This window comes from Bos indicus x Bos taurus, chromosome 7, assembly GCF_003369695.1.
Source record: "Bos indicus x Bos taurus breed Angus x Brahman F1 hybrid chromosome 7, Bos_hybrid_MaternalHap_v2.0, whole genome shotgun sequence".
In the NCBI taxonomy this organism is placed as follows: Eukaryota; Metazoa; Chordata; class Mammalia; order Artiodactyla; family Bovidae; genus Bos; species Bos indicus x Bos taurus.
The window spans coordinates 27,109,686-27,132,727 of NC_040082.1; the positions used below are offsets into that span (position 1 = coordinate 27,109,686).

At 38.8% G+C, this 23,042-nt stretch overlaps 1 protein-coding gene across 3 annotated transcripts in view; it reads left to right on the forward strand.

Annotated features, from left to right (window-relative positions):
* Positions 1 to 9,720, forward strand: part of HAPLN1 (hyaluronan and proteoglycan link protein 1) — an 81,193-nt gene extending 71,473 nt beyond the window's left edge. For all 3 annotated transcript variants that reach the window (XM_027545672.1, XM_027545673.1, XM_027545674.1), the window contains 2 exons: positions 3,218 to 3,520; positions 6,101 to 9,720. In XM_027545672.1, coding sequence (XP_027401473.1) covers positions 3,218 to 3,520; positions 6,101 to 6,390 — 593 coding nt within the window. In that variant the 3' untranslated portion in view covers positions 6,391 to 9,720. The remainder of the gene's footprint in view (positions 1 to 3,217; positions 3,521 to 6,100) is intronic.
* The last annotated feature ends 13,322 nt before the right edge of the window (positions 9,721 to 23,042 follow it).

Here is a 23,042-nt window from a genome sequence, read left to right on the forward strand (position 1 = left end):
TAATGATATGAAAAACATGATATTTGTACTTCTAATCTTCCACTGTATTATTGGTCTTCCACTGATGAAAATGGGGCCAATTCACAAAAAATAGGATCTGAGAACTTTTAGAAATAGAAAGCTAATTCCATATATGTATGTAACACTGAAAGGCATTCTGAGAGATACTGTGGAAAGTACAAGTGTTCTGCATGGCCTCTACCTTTTTATTATTAAAAAATATTTACTTTATGGAGCTATTGAAATTTCCTTTAGCTTTAATATGCAGCATGGCATGAAAACCTTTCACATAACCAACAAATTGATATTTGCCAACAACTAAGATGAACTGGACTGTGCAATTGTAAGTCTTAAAGAATGTGCTTTTAAAACATATTTCAATTCACTAAACTACTCACATCACTTGATATTATCCTTTTCCATGTGATGGATATTTCTTATTAATACCCTTGGTAGTAATGCATACCAGCCTTTCAGGGAAAAGTAAAGAGTTTTTGATTATATTTTGACATATAAGTATAAAATAATCATACTTGGAAAATAATCATATACCCTTCTTTCTCACTCATGAAAGTTTAACTTTTCTTATTTTTGTAATGCTGGATGAAAGTAATCACCATTTGCTCCATAATTCAACTGTAGGAACTGCACATTTTTCCACAGAGCCAAGAAAGTTTCTGCAGTTATAGTCTTAGATGTTGAAATCTTAACTAGCTGGAAGTAAAACGAGTAAATAAATAAAATACTAATAAACATGTTCCAGAAATGCTCCCACTTGTACAAAACATCTGATTGTTAAAATGTGTACAATAAAGTGAAACTTTTAAAATGTTGGTGAGGATGTGGAAATTGACCTTGATTTACTCGGAATTTGTTCTTTCCAGCATCAAACATTGATTAAAATCTGCTAAGTAAATTTTTTGAGTTACTGTAAGTTGACCATTTACTCTCACCATTGAAAAAGAGTGAAATTTTAATATAGGGTTACACTTTGACTTTGAGAAATGATTGTGTAAAATTATGTTAAATGTAAAAGGAACTCAAAAATATATTACACTGTTTTTGGAACTAAATCAAACATAATTCAATGGCTAATCAAGGACAAATGACTAAAGAAAAAATTTCCCCAATGCCTATGGGAGTTCACCAAATCAGTCTGGTGAATTAAAACTTGAGAGGTTGCCTAGGTCTTTAAAACTATTACAAATTAAAATAGCCTGCTTTCTCCACTGTTACCATCTCGAGCTATTTGAGAAATGGAATTCAACCTAAATGGTTGAATTTAGGTCTATATACATTGAGATTTTCTCTCACTTAAGGTCTAGCTGCCAAGGAAAGCTCTACTGGAAAAATGAAATATTTTCCTTTCCATTGGCATTCCTGGGCTTGTTGAGAAAAGAGGATGCAAAGCGTGAGGGGACTGAGAACACTAAAGCTTCTCCTTCTCAGCGCTGACTGGGCTCTTAGTTGGATGCCTGGGCACAGCCCTTCTTAGAAGGAGTCGCCTCCAGGCTTTCCCCACCCCCATCCCCCCATCTCTACAGGGGGCAAAGGCAACCAAGAGAGTCTTTTCCTCCTTACTTTTGGCTCCAATTCGGCTTACAGATCTCTCAGCCAAGAACCTGAGAAGGCAGGATGAGATCAGGAAGCCTTCCTGGATCTCTGCCTCTAGTGGATGGTGCCAGCTGGACTGCCCTGCAGGGACAAATGTGTCCTGCAGAGCCCTTCAGTGGACACGACTTGATTTAGGCTCTTGAAATTTCTTCCTGTAGAATATTCCAGGACAACTGATAAAAGAAAACATTTCCTGTGCAACTGGTTACACTATTAGTAGATTGTGCACCCATCTTGCACAGGGTCTGCCGTCTTGTAAAATAGCACATTTGGTATAATCCACCAAATTAATGTGTGAGTCAGACAGTTTTTTACATTCCACATGCTAAAATATGAATTATTACTCATTATAATAAAAAATTCAAGGCAAAATTAGTTTTCTTTTAGCAACCATGAAGAAGACATTTTGACTCAGTGGTCCTTCATAAAGTCCAGCAAATGATACAACTTTGTTTTTTTATGATGCAACCCTTATTCTTTAAAGAAACTGTGCAGAAAGTTGTGAGACAGCTCAGTCACCTCCCGTAATAATCTGATTTGAACCAACCTAAAGAAATGCTTTGGAAAACTGTTGCATATTCCCAGGCAAAGTCAAGCGCCATATCTTCACCAAGTGCTACATTGACTAAGGGTTTTCGTCCTCTAAAATATTTAATTATTCGGCAGATGTCTATTTTGTACGTACCTTGTATAGGACAAGCTTCTAAAGGCTTTTGTTCTCTATTTGCAATATCAATGTTTAGAAAACTTAGTTTCAGTTTGCAGTGCATGAATACGGAAGCTGAAAAATAGTAATAGAAATATTTAAAAATGAAAGCTTTTATTTTAGTTGTATTGTTTAAGGAGAGAAAAAAAAATGAAATTAAGTTAAGCTACAGTAAAAGCTGAGACAAATGAATAAGAGAGCCAGGATGCTTTTTATGGAAGTGCCTCACTGTAAAAAATTACCCTATTAATATGAAATAAGACTTCTTGGTGATCGTGCCCGCGCCTGCGCCCGGCGTGTGGGTGGCGGCGCGCTTGTGCGCGCGCGCGCAGGAGAGAGGCCAGCCCCGCCGGCCGTTGTGGGCTTCGACTGCAGGGGCGGGAGGGTCACCTGCGAGCGTCTGCGACGCCCGCCCGCCCGCCGCGTCCGGAGCGCGCCGGCTGCGCAGGGCCGCTGGCTGCACACCCTGCGAAGCTGGGGCGGGAGGCAAGGAGAGTCCGCGCGCGGCGCTCGGAAAAAAATTAAAAAAAAAAAAAAAAAGAAATAAGACTTCTTAATTAGGTTTTTGTTAGATATGCAAAAGGTAAGTTCACTGGGAGGGCAACTTGAAAACTATAATTTGCAGATGAATCATTTCAGAAAGGAGAATTATGAGGCTTGAGTTGAATGCTTAGCAAAACAGATAAATCACTGCAGTTACCAGACCAAATAGCTCATTGTGAAATGCTCAGAGCTGAGAGGCTTGAAGGGAAATGGGACCGTTAGAAAACACTGCAACTTGAACAAAAAGCTGCTACTTCATCTGATGGTGATTCTGTTCTCCCCACTCAAGTGGGATTTGCTTATAGTTCTTACTATTTGTGCCACTAATGAGTCCTTGCTTTCTCCTTTGGACAGGTGTAGTATTCCCTTATTTTCCACGATTGGGGCGCTACAATCTCAATTTTCATGAGGCACAGCAGGCTTGTCTGGACCAGGATGCTGTGATTGCCTCCTTTGATCAGCTGTATGATGCCTGGCGGAGTGGGCTGGACTGGTGCAACGCTGGCTGGCTCAGTGATGGGTCTGTGCAATATCCCATCACAAAACCCAGAGAACCCTGTGGAGGCCAGAACACAGTCCCTGGCGTCAGGAACTACGGGTTTTGGGACAAAGATAAAAGCAGATATGATGTCTTCTGTTTTACATCCAATTTCAATGGTAAGATATTAACCATACTACCTTGTTTGTTATCCCAGAAACCAATACATACTATGATATGACATTAAAATTTTAATCTTATCTACTTAAAAAAAGAAAAATCTTTGAAGTATTATGAGAAGCTCTGTAATATCATAATGTTTAAAAATCCACACAGATACCAAGCAAAAGTACACATTTCCATGATTCTTTGGTTTTATTGCATCCAACTGTTGCTGTGAAATAGTTTGTCATGTTTTATGGAGTCTTTTTCTTACTGCCAAAGATGCTGCTGCCACTGTGTGCCCTCCATAGGATATAGATCTCTCCATTGAAGTAAGGATGGCATCAGTGTCATGCTCTTCTTTAAATTACAATGTCAATGTATTCATAGATCATCAGCAAAGCTTAGGATAGAGAGCTGGATAAAGAGAGAGCTCTGATTAAGAGAAGTTTGCAAGAAAATTAAGTAGAAATAACACTGGAAGCAAAAGCAGAAGTGAGAGATCCAGTTTGCTTCAGTACTGATGACTGATTAGTTGAATTCAGCACAACTCCCAACCCTATCTTGCTTCTTTCAGAACCAGTGATGTGATAGTGGGGCCTAGTGCAAAATGAAAATGTGGGCTCCTTGTTAAAAAAAAAAAATTATTAAGAATTTTAAGATGACACAGTAGAACATTAAATCAAGCATGAGGCCCAGTGTAACTGTGCAGGTTGCAAACCCATGAGGCTGGCCCAGGTCCCATTATTTTACATTTTAGGTGCCTGTTGATATGCTATGGGGAAAACAGAAAGGGATCAGGGATCAACAAAAGGTCAGACAGTAAATATGTTTGGCTTTGTGGGCCATATGCTCTCTGTTGCACCTATTTCATGTAGCTTTGTAAACTACAACACAAAAGCCACCATGAACAATCTTAAACAGATGGGTGTGGCTGTGTTCTAATAAAACCTCATTGGACTCACATGCTATAGTTTGCCAGCCTCGGGTACAGGTGATAGAACTAACCCTCTGTTAATGCTCTCATGACCACTACCCGTTCTCCAAATTATACCCTTTTAGTCTAGAAAGACGGAGAAGGCAATGGCACCCCACTCAAGTACTCTTGCCTGGAAAATCCTATGGACAGAGGAGCCTGGTAGGTTGCAGTCCATGGGGTCGCTAACAGTCGGACACTACTGAGCAACTTCATTTTCACTTTTCACTTTTATGCATTGGAGAAGGAAATGGCAACCCACTCCAGTGTTCTTGCCTGGAGAATCCCAGGGATGGCGGAGCCTGGTGGGCTGCGGTCTATGGGGTCGCACAGAGTCAGACACAACTGAAGCGACGTAGCAGCAGTAGTAGCAGCAGTCTAGAAAGAACTGACAAGCACTAATTTAGACTTCAATAATCTATATTTGAAGAGAGGCAGGAGGGTATCAGGGCTTCCTTGATAGCTCAGTTGGTAAAGAATCCACCTGCAATGCAGGAGACCCTGGTTCGATTCCTGGGTTGGGAAGATCCACTGGAGAAGGGATAGGCTACCCACTCCAGTTTTCTTGGGCTTCCCTTGTGGCTCAGCTGGTAAAGAATCCGCCTGCAATGTGGGAGACCTGGGTTGGGAAGATCCCCTGGAGAAGGGAAAGGCTACCCACTCCAGTATTCTGTATAGTCCATGGGCTCCCAAAGAGTTGGACACGACTGAGCGACTTTCACTTTTCAGGAGGGTATCACGTGACAATGTGTAACCTGGTAAGAGTCTGATCCTGTTCTACCTGAAACTAAAAATCTGAGAAAATCTTGCACTGGTAGGTGCCTATGACTTTAGTTAGTTGGTGTCATATACTTCTTATGCATATTTAGTACAAATTGAAGGAATCTCAGTAATGAACACTACTGAGGTAAGTGGTTGAGGCTAACTTGCTCTTTTTTGTGAAATCAAGAAATGGTTAGGTGTCCGAGCTCCTACAGAGGGAAGTTGGAAAAAACAACTAACTCCTTTCCTCTCTGCTAGTGAGTGAACAGACTGGGTTCACATTCTAAGTCCGTACTATTTATGGCAAGTGACTTCCTGTATGTTTTGCATTTTCATACTGTAGTCTTTGAATAAGAATAATGCCTTATTGATACCTGTAATGAAAAGGACTTGAGGGCTTTTGATTTTTTTAAAATGGACTTTTCTGTCAGGAATGTTTTTTGATCCTTTCACATTCAAATTTTGCCTCTCCAGAAACTTGTGCTGGGCTTCAGTCTTGCTACAGCTAGAATTTAAATAGCTCTTGCTTTTAACATGGAATTCTGTCTTCTCTAATGCCACAGAAGGGCCCTTTTAGCCACTAATTGGCTAACAGAGACTGCATCTGTCATTTCCCCTTTCTTTTTCACCGCTCTAAAAGGGCATGTCTGAACACACACTAAGGGGCAAGGAAAAAACTAATTTAATGGAGAGAGATCTAGGGTTACTGCCTTTAACTGACTAGCCTATGTTTCAGAACCTCTACAGACACTGCTCTATATCCCCCCGCATTGAGAAACACTTCCATTTGGGGCTCTTTCCATCTCTCTTGGGCTGAGCTCCAGACAGGCCCACTGACCCTCTTTCCTTCTCTCTGCAGGCCGATTTTACTACCTGATCCACCCCACCAAGCTGACCTACGACGAAGCGGTGCAGGCTTGTCTCAATGATGGTGCTCAGATTGCTAAAGTGGGCCAGATATTCGCTGCCTGGAAACTTCTGGGATATGACCGTTGCGATGCAGGCTGGTTGGCAGACGGCAGTGTCCGCTACCCCATCTCTAGGCCAAGAAGGCGCTGCAGTCCTAGCGAGGCTGCAGTGCGCTTCGTGGGTTTCCCAGACAAAAAGCATAAGCTGTATGGTGTCTACTGCTTCAGAGCATACAACTGAGCGTGCCCCTAAAGCACATCAGTTTGAAAGTCATTAAGAACATGTGAAGTGAAAGGTTTTTTTTTTTTTTTCCAATATGAACTCATGCAAGTTACCAAAACTGTGATAACCCTTTTTTACTTACTGTAAAGAGTCATTTTCATAAAGACCAATTCATTAATTTGTTTTTGTAAAGCTATTATCATTCAATATATATTATAAATTAATATAATTTTAAGGGAAGCACTACATATGGAGGTTTTAGAGCCAAACTGTTTAGGCTACATCATCCCAGTGAAGTATCCTTTCATGATCGGGGCATGCAATAGCTTGAGGATTGCTAGGATTAAACTAAGGAAAGTAAAGCTACTCAGAGCAGCAGCTGCCACAAGCACAAATTTTACATGTTTGTACAATTTTGAAATGCACTACAATAAACAGATTAGAGCAACAGATTTGAAATAGAGGCTTCTTTACATAAACTGAGGCTCTGAGAGGTTGCACAACACTTAGTTTCGCAAGAGAACAATCTACACTTTTCTAAAATATTTCAAAGCTCCAATAGTCAGAATATTTTACTCTTTAAAATCCTGCCTTTTTGACCAAAAAAAAAAAAAATCAGATGGACTTCAATGTATAACAAGCACAGTTAAAACCCCTTAAGACCCCCATTTATATGAAGTATGAAACTAAAGTCAGCAGATCATATATAACCAATGAGAGATTCCTACCTTCTTCTAATTAAAATTATACATGCCTGAGAAGAACTGTTTTCTTTTGAGTAGCTTTACTGAATTATATTTAAATTCTAAGGGCCGTTTGCTAAGCAGCATTTAGCATCTACTCAGGGCAGTTATATAGATAAACTGCTGGACAGAAAAATTGTAAAATTTAGCAGCTTGATTTTATGTTAGCCTATGAAGTGTTATTGTCCTATAAAATTAACTTTAAAATATTTAATATTTCCTTCTTATTTACATGACATGACAAAAATTTAAATCATAGAAGGAATAAATAACTATACTTGCCTAACCAAGAAATAAGAACCCAACTTTCAGAATTCTTATTATTCCTATTTGTATATAGACTAGGAAGTCCAACTGGTGCCTGTGTTTGGGTAAAAAAGTCAACAAAGTAGTTTTAACCTTTCTCCATATAGAAAATGTGAACAGTTATGGATGTCACTTTCTTGCTGATCATCATCAGGCTTAAATGAAATGCTGAAGCTGTCAAAGAGTTTACACTAAAATCTTCAGGGCTTTATATGAAAGGGTAAGACCAGCTTCAAAAAACAACTTTCCCCATTAGCAGCTCCAATCTTAAATAAAGCTCGGTTTTCCTATATTTTTATGAGTGTTGAAACCCCACAGGGACCAATATTTGTATTCAAATTACATTTCATGGTTTCCCATTGTTTGACAATGAGTTCTAATAAATGGGATTTAGGATAATAATCCAAGTATGACATAGCTGATATGCTTTCATGAATGTTTTTATGTAGATTTTCCTCCCATGAACATGAGTAAATAAATCTGTTTCCTGAATTGATTGTGGTTGCCTTCAAAGCTCTGTAATAATTCTAATAAATTTACTCTATAAATGTAGAGTTATGTGTGTGGAAGGTATAGGACAATTGGAAGTCCATGAAACCATAACTATACTCATATATTATCTAGGCAGAATATTGTAAATAAAAGTAGATCATTTCATCTGTCAAAAGCATATCTGGAAATTTTCAGATGCTTTGCTATTAAAAGATGAGAATGTATGCATGCACATTTTTACAGTAGGTTGGATATGCAAATTGTACAAAAATACAAATCCAAAGAGATTGTATAGTTTAACTCAAACACTGCTGATACAAATAGAATTCAAACTTCTAAATTAAAAATACCTGAATGATCTAAGATAATATGAATATATTATTTAAAGAGGGACTATCTCCAAAACAGTGACTCTAGTACCTCAAAAGTGAGGTCAGCTCACTAGAGGAAATCCATACTTGAATGATTATTACTCACATTACAAGAATCTTATTGGAAGTACAAGTGGAAAGAAATTTCTATTGAAGCAGATATACAAATTTCAGTTATTGCTGCAAAACTCTACCTTTATATATTAAGCATAGTAACATTTCTTAACTTTTGAATACTTACTAGTATAGGAATTGGTGCTGATAAAAATCTTTGGAGTGACTGTTAGCTGACTAAAGTCTATACTGACTGCACACCATTTTTCCATGCTTGGGAAAAAAACATCTTAACAGAATGAATACTGCTGGGCAGAATTTTTATCTTCTGACTTCTCCCAAAGGATCAGAATTCCCATACCCTTTTGGACTCCTCCTTGAATAAGTGTTTCTTTTTAATATTCTTATTTTGCCATTTTCACCAAATATCTATTTTCCTATTTCATTCCTCAAGATACTTCACTGAGAGTGTCTGGAAAAAAAAGGTTATACTAACACAATTCCTAACGTAAAGTTGGTACAACACTGGCTAACACTGGCTAATTCAACAATTGCTACTCAGACTTGGGTACTAAGAACAACAGAGGGATGAGATGGGAGTCTGGTTAGGAAATCTTGCTTTGATCATTTCGTTCATAATTAACACTTGGCCCATTTAAGGAACAAAGTATATCTGCATATTTCACTGACAAGCCTACATTTGAAAAAATAGACAAAAGAAATGATACCTATAAAAGGCAGTATACGAATGAAAACAAGTTAGTTACATTAACACTGGAAGCCATTTTTTACCAACTGCTGCCATGTTTTATCACAGTAATTTCTAGTCAAATATGGTATTTGTAAATTTAAACTTTCTTTCATAGAAAGGGGGCCGGTACCTGTTAAAGTTTTATTTTATGCAATAATGTAGTTGCTTATTATTTTGGCAATTAGAAGTAGTCTCAAAGGAGATTCCAATTTGGTTGCTGGCAGCCATACTGGGTTTCTTGATTTCAGTGCTCCAAAGAATATGGTGGTCTCAAGGAGTAGTTGACCACTAAGGAGGGAAGGATGAAAAGGGAATCGCTTATTCATTCTCAGCATAGAATACATAAAGAATGATCAGTGGATAACTGACATAGTTGTGTTGAGAAGTTAACTGTACCGTAGCTCACTACTGCCAGCGTAGCAATGATGTACAATGAAAGAAATGAAAAATACAAGTCATTATTAAGCCACCTGATTAAAAGGAAGTCAGTATTTAAAGGCATTTAATACCTACTGAGTACAAATCTGAGAAGAACCATATCTGTATTACAAAAAAAAAAAAATGTTTTCATTTTCTGTAAGATACAATGAACTGGTAAACAAACATTAAAAGTCAATTTTATGTTACTGCAGTATCTCTTGATTCTTCTGAGTTGTAGAATCTTAGCTATTTTTCTTTGTGTCAAACCCCATAAATGCATTATCTCAAGAAAAGACGTTTAACTCATCCTTGCTCTGATACAGTTGACTTCAAATTGTAAACACCTACCAATTCCTATTTCCTATATTTTGCAAAGTTATCAACAACAGCAACAAAAGGAGTATATCTGTAGTGTAACTAAATCAGCAATAGTATTATCCCCAAATCTACTATGATTCAAAGTATAATTTATTTGGTTCATCTGGTTCACAGTGTATCCTTGAATAGATTTATATATTTAAACTACATACACAGCTAAATTTTAAAAAGGTTTTTAATTTTCTTGCTGAAGTCCTTCTCATGCACTTTATAGTCCAATAAAAAGGAACATATTTGTTAATATTTCCATCCCTTCTGAATTTTCAATGTGGAAGACAGTTTCTGGATATTTCGGTATTTAAAAATGGATTCTTGAGTGCAAGAGTCTATTACTGGTGCAATGACTTGAATGCAAGCATCTAAAACAATTTGGGTTACTGACATTCAAACAGAAAAGTTTACTTTAAATTTTTTCCCATACTTACTTGGAATACATTAAACAACCTTGGAGAAAAAAGTCTAAGGGTAACATGAAATTAAATCATGTTTCTTTAACGTTTAAGTTTTCACACAGATGAAAGGTATCATCTTAACTTTTCCAGCAAACCTCTTGTATTATTATAGCCAAATCCCACACAAACCTGCTTGGTACTAATACTGAAAGGTCCTATGGGTTTCCATCAGTTCAGTTCAGTTCAGTCTCTCAGTCATGTCCAACTCTTTGTGACCCCGTAAATTGCAGCATGCCAGGCCTCCCTGTCCATCACCAACTCCCAGAGTTCACCCAAACTCATGTCCATTGAGTCTGTGATGCCATCCAGCCATCTCATCCTCTGTCGCTCCCTTCTCCTCCTGCCCCCAACCCCTCCCAGCATCAGAGTCTTTTCCAATGAGTCAACTCTTCACATGAGGTGGCCAAAGTACTGGAGTTTCAGCTTTAGCATCATTCCTTCCAAAGAACACCCAGGACTGATCTCCTTTAGAATACTGCTTAAATAAAAATAAGTTCACTGTTCAGATGTGGTCCCCTTAATTCCCTATCAAGTGACAAGGCTTAATACTAAAGTCTTAGTCTTGAGAAGACTACCTTCTTGAGCAGAAGGGACCTTGTCCAGGATGATCAGATATGCAAGAATTGTTGATCAGTTATTCAGTTGTGTCCAACTCTTTGCAACCTCATGAACTGTAGTCCTCCAGGCTCCTCTGTCCATCTTATTTTCCAGGTAAGAATACTGGAGTGGGTTGCCATTTCCTTCTCCAGCGAATCTTTCTGACCCAGGGATCAAACATGCATCTCTTGCATTGGCAGACGGATTCTTTACTGCTGAGCCACCAAAAAGTAAAGTGTTACATTAAAGCATTACTGGGTAGTGTGATTTCTTCAGCCCTTCATTTAGCATTATTTAGAGGGCACAGCTTAAGATGACTCTGGAGTCCTTATCTCTCTGTAGGTGATGTATTTAGGATACTGACAGCAGGCTACTTGCTCCAATCTTTAGGAGGAAATTCACTGCACACACATTTTTTTTTTTCCACTAAGAACAAGTGAAGCTTATTTTCTCTATATTTGTTTCAGACCAATAAAGCTTTGTCATCTCTATAGCCACTCATCATCTGAGACAACCTGGGTCAGCCCAGAGAGTAGCTCCATGTCTTCTCTGAAATTAAACGCTTTTCCTTCTCAGCTTATCCCTGTCCACTGAAGTTGTCCAGTTCCACATGCCTCCATTATTAAAAGATGCTTCTTTCTTTCAGTTGGTGTCTGACTGCAGCGTGAGCTGTGTTTATTCAAGGGATTATTCTCAAGGTGGAGAGAAAGCTCAGATTCTTCATTTTCTAGGGATGAACCTATTGGTTTGATCAACAAATATGAGATTCTCAGATGGTGGTAAATTCTAAGAATACCACATTCCCATATTTTTCTTTCTAAGTAAGGGGCTCAATTGGCAGCTCTTCATTCTGCTTGAAATATCTGGGATTTTTGTTGTTTTTAAATTTTTTTCCACTATTTCTCCCTTTGATTTTAGTCAATGAAAATTTTCCCTGCCAAAACTCATACATATGAGTAGAAAACAAAAAGCAGGAAATTTTGAAGTTTTAAGTCTTTGAAAAGCCCTTCTTTGAAAATGCTGAGAATCTTACATATGAATCTGAAACAAAACTGCAGAACCATTCATTTATTATTCTGATAAATAAACATATTCACGTGTAATGATTGCTGTGAGCCCAGGGAAAAGATAAATAAAGTACTTTGTGGCTCTGCTTGTACTCGAGGTCAGCCAAACTGAACATCCTCCCTCCATGGGAAAGCACTTAATTCCTGTGCTGAGAGCCTAACTTCAAGTGGCTGAGAAGCAAAGTCTACTGTTCTAATAGAAAAAAAAAAATGTTTTTTAAAGGCCAACCTTTCAGTTCAATATACATGAAAATGTAGTAATATATTAAAGCAGTTGGCAGCATATTAGAATCACCTAGGGAGCTTTAGAAAAACTTTGAGGCCTGGGTCTCTTTGCCACAGATCATGGTCAAAGGTGCAACCTGGACATCAGGATTGTTCGAATCTTCTGTCACAGACCTCTGGTAAATTTTAATATGTAGTCAGGGTTGAGAAACACTGGTCTTAACAGACTTAGCAGGAAAAAAATCAAAACCATTCCACTGATAAATGGTTGGACTGATATTTATAGTTCGCAATTTAAAATAATTTTTAAAATAGTATAATCGGTTTGAATTTGATCAAACTCAGAAATTCTTCAAATGTGAACATTGGATTCATTTGATTTACTCTTTTTCTCCAAGTAATAGTTTCCATTATATTAGCAGATGTGTTCTAATAAGCCATTTGCCTGCCTGCCTGCCCTATCACAGTCACTTCTGTAAAAACTACTATAAACCACATATATCCTAACATCAAATTCTTTCCCATCTAAACTACCAAAATCCCAGGGCTATAACAATAATTGTGTAAAACGTTTTGGTGACAAGAATTCAAACTCCACTTGAAGCCAATTGCTTCTGAGATTTAGTTATATTTTAGGAAGAAGAACCTATTCTCACAGTGAGCTTTATATTACAACATGGACCCTTGGACCAAAAATATAAATAAACAAACAAAAAGCCAACATACAATAGGAAAGAAAGAAAATGAAAATTATTCATAATCTGAATATTTGGGGAAAAGGAAGAAAAGTAGTCTTAAATTTTATAGTATCTTATTTTCCATTATGTCTGTAAATAAACGCTTGCTAAATTGAGTCATCAATTCTAGAAAATATACAATGTGTAAACTATGTCAGTAAAGCTATAAGTCATTTCCTAACTGGCCTGTGAATCTGATAGAGTTAGTTGAGTCAGTTGCAACTCACGCTGAGGCACGTGGAAGACATGAACAACGCAATTAATTAGTTTGAAATATCCTCCAGCCATTCTTCAGCTTCCTTAGTTCTCTGGCCCCTCCAGAGAGCACAGAGGGCAACGGTCTAGCACTGACAGAGGAAGTGGGACCTGACCTTTCCTTCCCTGGCTTTCAACTAACAAAGAAAGGACTAGTACCAGTGGCACAAGGCGTGAGGCTTCCTACCAGAATATCGCCTGTGCAAAAAGAGAGCATAAAGTTCTATTTTTATCCTCCCCACCAAGAAGAAGAATTCTAAATTCTAAAGAAAAATATACCGTACTGAGTGGATCAAAAAGAATAAATATTAATTAGAAAAGTGCACTAACAATATAACAATTTGCCACTACCAAACAGATAAAGCAAATTGTTGAAGCATGACAATTCCCTTGAGAACTGGCTCCCTATTAAATGATCATTAGAGGAAAGTTCAGGCATCAGGATTTGGAGGGAGAGCACTGCTCAGGAGGAACTGTGAAAACTTAGAAACTCTCAAATCAATAGACAGCATAAAAGTATCTAGAGACTGCTGCCTAATGCCTTAGAGAGTCAGTGGAGGAAAGCTATCGCGATGATAGTAGTCTGCAGAAATGCCCTTATCTTACTGACCAAAGCACTACTTCAAAAGTCAGTTTTGACATGTGATGTAAATAAATCACTTCCAATCTTGTTTGGAATAATGCAAAGATAAATAAAACACTGAAAAAAATATCAGTAACACTTACTGCTATTTGAAATGTAAGTATTTGATGTCTTTTCCCATATAAAATCCTTTTAAAAACTTCAAAAATTTACAAGTAGAGAGTACTGATCTGAGGCTACGAAACTTCCTTCCTTCCATGCAAATACTAAAAAAAGGCAATTAAAAAATTGTGTGATGTCTTCGTGATATCATCGTTGTGCAATTAACATGCATAGTAAAGTCTAGAAGGATATACACATACTCGTGAGGGTTATCCTTTTTCCTTCTACTTCTGAAATCTCCACAGCAAAGATGCATTACACAAAAATTATTTAACAAATTATTGTGCTATAATATTCATTCTTACTGCTGCTGCTGCTGCTAAGTCGCTTCAGTCGTGTCCGACTCTGTGCGTCCCCATAGATGGCAGCCCACCAGGCTCCCCCATCCCTGGGATTCTTCAGACAAGAACACTGGAGTGGGTTGCCATTTCCTTCTCCAATGTATGAAAGTGAAAAGTGATAGTGAAGTCGCTCAGTCGTGTCCGACTCTTAGCGACCCCACGGACTGCAGCCTACCAGGCTCCTCTGTCCATAGGAGTTTCCAGGCAAGAGTACTGGAGTGGGGTGCCATTGCCTTCTCACTGGAGTCTAACAATTTCTAAAAAAAAAAAAAAAAAACACTTGGAAAACATATTCCAGACTTGATTTTATGAATTGCTCTCCACTGCATCTTCTATTACAGGCCTGCCAATATAAAACCTCCCTGGATCTCTCTTGGGGAGGATCTGAATCACCTGCAGTGTTTCTCAGAAATGCCATGCACATTTTGGATAAAATGGTTCTTTACTGTGTGGGATTATCTCACCTTTTAGGGCACTTAACGTCCCTCACTCTTCCAGTCACTGCTAGTGAATACTCCTTTCCAATCAAACTAACAGCTCAAAACATACCCTCCAAGTTTCCCTACATCCCCAAGACAGGTAATAGTGCCTTTTGGGGAAACAGCTTGGGTTTTCTATTACAAGGTGGATGATCAGCGTAAAAAGAAAACAAAGAAACCAGTGGAACTAAAGCCTCAGTGAAGCTTTGTTAAATTGGCTGCAAGGAAAACACAACCAAGCTCTTGTCTTAATGTCCATCTGAGCTAGCTAGGTGTGCTCTTCCTGAAACCAGCCACCTCCAGGGATTCAGTCAAAGTTGACCTTCTCCAAAAAGTCCTAGGGTATCTTACCCATCTCTAGTATCTTATCCGCAGTGGTCCAATAGAAGTGCCTAAGATCAGGAGATCCATCTCAGCATTTATCCACTGGTTAAGTTTATTTGTTGATTAAATGAGTTAAATGCTTTTAAGGGTGTCTGGCACTAGTAAGTGTTCAATAAATGCTACATTTATCATTAATCATCATCATCATCATCATTTGTGATTTCCTTTTCAAGCACAGTATAAATAGCAATTCTGTACAAAAGTCCAAGACCTTAAACTTACAAAGATTACCCTTTAGTCGACTATATACTGTGCTCTGTACAAAGCAAGTTATTCCTTCTTTAATCTGGTAGTGATCAATTTAAGACCTCAACAGTTCTTGCCCCACAGTCAAAATCTGGACCTCACAAGTTGTACCCATATTTCTAGGATGAAAATGATTCTGTCATTGTCAATGTAGTTTTCAAATGAATCATCAAAATTCTCCACAAATGTAGGTTTTTACAAACATTTATTGAATTGTGAAATCAAATACAATGTAAAATTTATGTTGTATATGTTCCTTTGGAAGTTTTCTGCATAGGCTGAACAAGTTGGATTTTCTCAATATATAATTCTATGAGCATTTGAACCAAAAATATTTTTTCCTGGCTTAACATATCTTCCTGTTGTAAGTGAAGCTGTTTTTCATTGATAAAAGATCATCCTTCTAGGATTCAAAATTAGAATTTACTGTCTTGAAACCGCTGTTGAGTACATGCATGAAAGGTTTGAGACATCTTTAAATGATAATCCTGGAACATCTGTTGTCTGGGTGTGTGTTGGTATTACTCCCTTGTGCTAAGTGCTAAGTCACTTTAAGTCATGCCCAACTCTTTGAGACCCCCATAGACTGTAGCCCATCAGGCTCCTCTCTCCATGGGATTCTCCAGGCAAGAATACTGGAGCAGGTTGCCATTTCCTTCTCCAGGGGATCTTCCTGACCCAGGGCCTGAACCTGTGTCTCTTATGTCTCCTGCATTGGCAGGCGGGTTCTGTACTGCTAGCATCATCTAGGAAGCCCCTTAGTGGAGATAAATGCAAATTGGGTTGTTAATGGGGGATTGTGGTAGGCAGGGGGTGTGAGGTTCTTACTAATGATTCTTAAGGGATCTAAAATTGGTGTATGCCAGTTTGCCATAAACTGAAAGTTATGTTCTGACACACCACTTGGTCACCTGTGTTCTGATATGTGACATTTCTGATAAAGAAACACTGCAAGTTTGTTGACAGCAAACCCCCTACGTACTTCTCCACTTCCTACATGGTTCCAGAAGCCCAGGCTCTCACATACTGCTCACTGCACATCTCAAAACAGGTGCAGCTTAATTGAGGGAGAAAGTGCTAAAGAGGTGTCTGATCTGAAAATGAAATAATCCCTTCCTAGATTTTATTCTCATCACACACAAAAAAGAAATGAATATTATGTAATGTGATAGTGGTCTTAGTACTACATGACAATCAGATTACAGTATATAAATGTATCTAATCAACATGTTGTATTGTTGGGGCCAGTGTGAAGAAAGCAGGAGAGACTCCATCTTGAAGCCTGTCATCCGTCTTACAGACAGGATGTGAACTGGGCCTGAACCCTGCCCAAGAGTGAAGAAACCATTGCTAGTGTAAACCAGGTCTCCTAGTGACGTCTTCCCTCCCTACAGATGACAAACGGAGATTGTAGCTGAGGTCAGGTAGCCCCTGTTAGATTAATAATGGAGACACCCCCCTTTATGTATAATCACTGTTCCCCCCCCAAGCTTTAACCTTGTTTGTTCTCCTAGCACCCACTTGTTGTAAAACTCAATCATATACAACAAAGAGGTTGCTAACATGTGACCAGTCACTTAGTGGGGGGTATAAAACTGGGCCTCTCAGAAACATCAGGGTCCTTGTTGTGAACTGATTCCCCTTGGACCCGCTGGCATAATAAACTGTACTCCACTGTCTTGAGGGGCCTCCCTGGTAGCTCAGCTGGTAAAGTATCCACCTGCAATGCAGGAGACCTGGGTTTGATTCCTGGGTTGGGAAGATCCTCTGGAGAAGGGAAAGGCTACCCACTCCAGTATTTCAGCCTGGGGAATTCTGTGGACTGCAGAGTCCACGGGGTCACAAAGAATCAGACACGACTGAGGGACTCACTTTCACTTTCCACTGTCTTGAGTGTCCTCCGAGGTGTGTTTTGTGACTCTGGATTATACAACATTTCACCTTAAATTTATACAATGTTATGTGTCAAATTTACTTCAATTAAAAAAAGATAAGAAAATTTCCAAAATGAAAATAAGATATGTTACTTTATAGTCTCTGCTGCTACTGCTGCTAAGTCGCTTCAGTCGTGTCCAACACTGTGCGACCCCATAGACGGCAGCCCACCAGGCTCCCCCGTCCCTGGGATTCTCCAGGCAAGAGTACTCGAGTCGGTTGCCATTTCCTTCTCTAATGCATGAAAGTGAAAAGTGAAAGTGAAGTCGCTCAGTCATGTCTGACTCTTAGCGACCCCATCAACTGCAGCCCACCAGGCTCCTCCACCCATGGGATATAGTCTCTAAACTAAAGTATAATCTATAGTCTCTAAACTAAACTAATTACACTTTGGATTTTCTTTACAAGAAGTTTCCTTTACTTAAGAATTTAACAACTGATAATGTGGTTCCCTGCAAACTGGCAAATGAGAAAGGTCACAGAGCAGAAGACTTTTTGGATTAATTTAAAATATAGCTTTTAAGTATAGTTTTGTTGTAGCCATGCGTTCCGGGAAACAAACTCACTCAGAAGGACAATGCAGATAGTGGAGTGCAGTCTATTACACCCCCGGGCCCAAGGCAGAGTCTCCTCTTAGCCAAGGACCCCGACCAGCATTTGTGAAAATCTTTTATACCCCATGTGTACGTGTCTGAACCCACCACTCCAAATTCCTTGAGACTTACATAAACCAAGGAAAATACAATCCCAATGACCCCCTCATTCACGTGCTATGTGCTCAAGTGCTCAAACAGTCAAACAGTTAGCCAATAATCAATAAACCCGAGGTCACACTCCGATAGATACAGAGGAAGGGGTGATTAGTGTATGTTTTCTCTGAGGCGATGAGTAACCTAGATACGATCTTCAAGGTTCCCCTGTCTGGAGGGGGTCTTATCCTTCTGTTGTTGTTTTCATAGGCACTAAACACAGAGTTCAGAGTCCATTGGAAAGGTGGCCGAGCATGATCAGCATGAACAGGCCTAAGCTGGAGTCCAGGCCCTATGAATTCCTTCTTCCGTTTAATTTTAGGGAAAGAGTTTTTATTGAATAATTAATGTGCATGCATTCTTTTTAATTTTCTCTGAAGAAAAGAAAATATCATGGGGGCATAAACCTCAAAATAAATCTATTCCTTAGTCCTTGATAAGTATCTGTGCCTAGTCTGGGTTGCCACATTTTACATCCCAATTTAAAAGTCATTCAAGTTCAAATTCTTTTCAGTTGCAAATATGTTCAGGATCCCTGAGGAGTTTGTGACAGAACCAGATGGCTGGCAAATCTGTAGAGTTCCACCTAATCTAACTTTTCATCTTAAAACAATTGAGTTTCTCCTCTTCATGTGCCTTTGAAAGGCAAGGAAAGTTAGTCGCACAGTCGTGACAGACTCTTTGTGACCCCATGGACTGTACTGTCCATGGAATTCTAAAGGCAAGAGCACTGGAATGAGGGGCCACTCCCTTCTCCAGGGGAGCCTCCCTACCCAGGGATCAAACCCTGGTCTCCTGCATTGCAGGCAGATTCTTTACCGACTGAGCTATTAGGAAAGCCCCTGTAGCCTTTAATGAAAGGCAACTTGCGTTCAGGAAAACACAATTATTGAGGCTTGTTCAAGTTTTGTTGGGCGATTTAATATGAGTTGGTCTTAGTAAATACGTGAAGAAATTAGGGTCATGAGACAAATTTCCAAGCCCCCAGGTGCTCCTCTGCATCTGGATAGAGGAATGGAAATGCATGGAACTTGTCCCAGTGGAACTTGTGAGAATGTACCAATTGCGAAAGCAGACCAACTTCCAGGTTTGACTGAAATGTTTCCAAATTGGTCTAGCCAGACACTGTCATCTATATCAGCAGCTCTCAAACTGTGCCCCCTCACATATAATAGACAATACAGACATTATTTCTTCCTAAACACTGAATTTGTTCATCCACACCCTGAGGGCTTCCTCTCTCTCCTAAGTGCTCAGGTAAACAATTGCCGTGTAAGCCCTGAATAGAAATTTAAAATCTTTTTTTCACATATACACATTTTTCTATAGCATTAGGAGCAGGAAAAATTCCTGAAATTTCAAAGTGAATTCTAAACTTTCAGTATGGCAACAACCTCCTGATAATTTAAGGACTGAAGTGAAGTGAAGTCGCTCAGTTGTGTCCGACTCTTTGCGACCCCATGGACTGTAGCCCGCCAGGCTCCTCTGTCCATGGGATTCTCCAGGCAAGAGTGCTGGAGTGGGTTACCATTTCCTTCTCCAGGGGATCTTCCTGACCCAGGTATCGAACCCAGGTCTCCCACATTGGAGGCAGATGCTTTAACCTCTGAGACACCAGGGAAGCCCAATATATAAGGACTAGTGCTGAACAAAATGCTGGAAAAATGGGATTAAGGTTAGTAGTCAGAGACTCAAAATAAACAAGCTAAGTAACTCAAGATTAGGCTACAAATGAAGAGAAAAATTTTTAAATATCATATGTACATAGATGCATTGATTTAATTGCACTTAAAATTACAAACACCTGAATAATTGTATTAGATTCGTGACATTTTTATATTAAAAGTGTTTACATACCGCATGCCACTCACCAGCTGCTAAGCTGATCCCTTTGAGCTAGCATTAATGGAATCTTTATCTTTAGGAGAAAAGCTTTTATAAACAAAATACTTCTTTTTATAAAAAAAATACAGGTCACTAGCATTGCTAATATTAGATTTTGCTAATAGAAGGTGGTAATATTTTGAAGTATATAGTATTTACAATTTTATGTGACTAGGTTTATCTACAATTTAAAAATTCAAAATAATTATGTTCAAGATAAGCAGTTCTTTGATAAAAGTGCAAGCTGTGATTTCATATTTAAACAAGAGACATTTTTGGAAAGAATTAAATTGCCAACTGGTAAAGTTTTTGGACAAAAAGCTTTTTATGAACAATATAAATGCAAAGCATATGTAAAACTTTAAAAATCAATGTAGAGTACCAGCACCTAAGTTAAGTGGTAATGACAAGATGCACATCAGACTAGTAAACTGCGTTTTAAATACCTTTCAGTCATTACCAACAGCCAACTATGGAAAAATGCCATTCAGTCATTATTAACACAATTCTGTTTTTCTGGAAAAGTCTGTAAACAGCATGTCCAGAGCCCTGCAGGGCCAGACTCTAAGAGGTTCGTTGTCTGCTAATTCCCATCTGGAAATGTGTCCTCCTGGTGGTGCCTAGGAGGACTCAGGAAGGGGGTCCTCTCTTTGTGACTTTCCTGGTCATCATTTCACAGACTACTAGAGCTCTGAGAGGAGGAAAGCAACTTCCAGGCAGCTGTTTCTTCAACCCCTTCCCTCTACTGCCCCCTCACTTCTAACAAATCCTATATATGGTGACTATATCCTGTAAAACATTATCACTTCCTCCTGCCTGCCAGACCCTAGGGTTTCTTGATTTAAGGGTATATACTGACAACATACTTAGGCAAAATCATCAAAGGTAACAATTGAAGAAAAGAAACAAAGGCCTGTGTCATCAAAATATATAACTAGTAAATATTATTTGATGGGGGGAAACAGCCTGTAAAATTTTCTATTTTATTATGGAAAAGGGCTTAGAAAAAAGTCATTTTCAGAGCAAAATCTTTCCAGAGTGACTCTACCCATTACATTTAATTCAAACATATTATCTCAGCACTGCTGTAAAAATATTTTTCTCCAAACTAAAAGAGTCAAACAAATATGACCACTTATATGGTGATAACAGTCAAATTTAGCTTCTTCCACAAGCCAGTTCTCAGATACAACATTATCCTCAGGTTCAGATATATACAGTAAATTAAAAGCCCATTTAGCAACTTTATTTGGCAGCTAAACTGTCTCTAAGCAGCCTCAGGCAAAGGATACAAATGTCTGGTTCTCTCGCAAAGAGCCATAACATACAAACAACTTTACAATGTTTAGTCTTGCTTTTTGTGGTCTATAGGCCCTGCCATCAGTAAGGTGTTGATCAGTGAAAATACTACATGGCCGTATTTGCCAAGGCACCAAAAATGTGCCTTGTAAAAGAATAAAGTATCCATGAATATGCTATTTATTAAAATGCAAAGGAATTATGTGAGAGTCACCTTTTCAAAAATAGCCATTTTACATTTGACCTTTTCCAGTGAATAATAGGGTTTCATTTAGAACACAACTGCCTGACCTAAACTACTGCTCTCTGTACAATGCTCTTCATAAAGCCCAAGATACTTCTTAATAAAATAAGCTGAAAGCTCCCTGTTTAAACAATCAAACTGAAATGTTTAAGGGTCTACATTCACTGTTGCATTATAAACTGCTCATAGAATTGAACCATGTATATAGCAGCGTTGACCTCTTTCTCCTCTGGCGGATTCGGGTCCCTTCATATTTCAGAGGACTGTCCCTGTGTCTCCACCTCTGACCTGAACCTACATTTCTAGATCCTGAACTGCTCAATTCCCATATGGTCTCTGTCTGTGCATCCTCTGTCTCTCTGTCTCCCTCTCTCCCAAGCCCTGGAAGTTCTCAAGAACTGAGCAGACTTCTCCCAAAGTACGTTTTCTCGAGATAGACTTTTATGTCAGGACACACACCATATACATGTATAGATGATTTGACCCGAAATCCCAAGTCATCCACCTGGGATCATTCACCTGACTACATTGCCCCCAACAAGTCACAGGTCCCACTGTACCTTCAGATCCCAGATACAGCCAAACTGAGTGCTGTCCTCCCTCTTGCAAGAACGCTCATTTCCACCTGGCCTCGCTGTAAAAATTCCTCAGAGCCATTCAAGACACTTTTGAATATCAATTATTTCAACAGGTCCATCCTAACCTCCTGGAATAGGTTCAGAAACTCATCTATTTTCCCCATTACTCCCCATAGGACTCTCTACTGCTGTGACTATTGTTCTTGGTGGTGTTTTTTTTTTTAAAAACATATCTGTCTTCCTGCTTTACTTATAGACTCATACACAGTAAGAACCAAGCTTAACGACATTTTTATCACCACACATCCACACTCTTTGAAAACTTTAATTGAAATGTCTCTTACATAGGCCCTGAACTGGGAGTTAATCCTCTCAGATGATAGTGAATAAGGAAGAAATATCTCTACTTCGAGATCTAAAATGCCTGTATAGAACTACCATAGTAAAAAAAAAAAAAAAAAAATATATATATATATATATATATATATATATATGCAATGAGAAAAGCAGGAACAAACCAAAATAAATAGAATTAAGTATTTGGATGAATGGTTAAAGTTGCACAAATTGTAATTTTGGAGGGGTCTTTGGGATTCTACTAATGGATATGATCCTTCTCCCAGAAGACAGTTTGCTTGTGTACATGAACACCAGACACATCTTTACGATAGTTATAAAGGGTCTTGTCCCCTGGAAACCCTTCCATGGATGATTCTAGTAGAGAGCTCTCATGCTGGTATTCTCAGACCACCAATTAAGAACACTGAGCCTTTGAAAATGGTATGAGAGAACAGAATCCTATAATTTCAATAACCAGAGAACAGGCTTTAGGAGAAACTGAAAGAAAACCAAGGGAAAGACAAATAGTCCCTTTAGACCACTTGGGCTCAAAGAGCTTTTGCCCCAGTGTCTGTTTCTTTGAATTTTATTTTATTTTG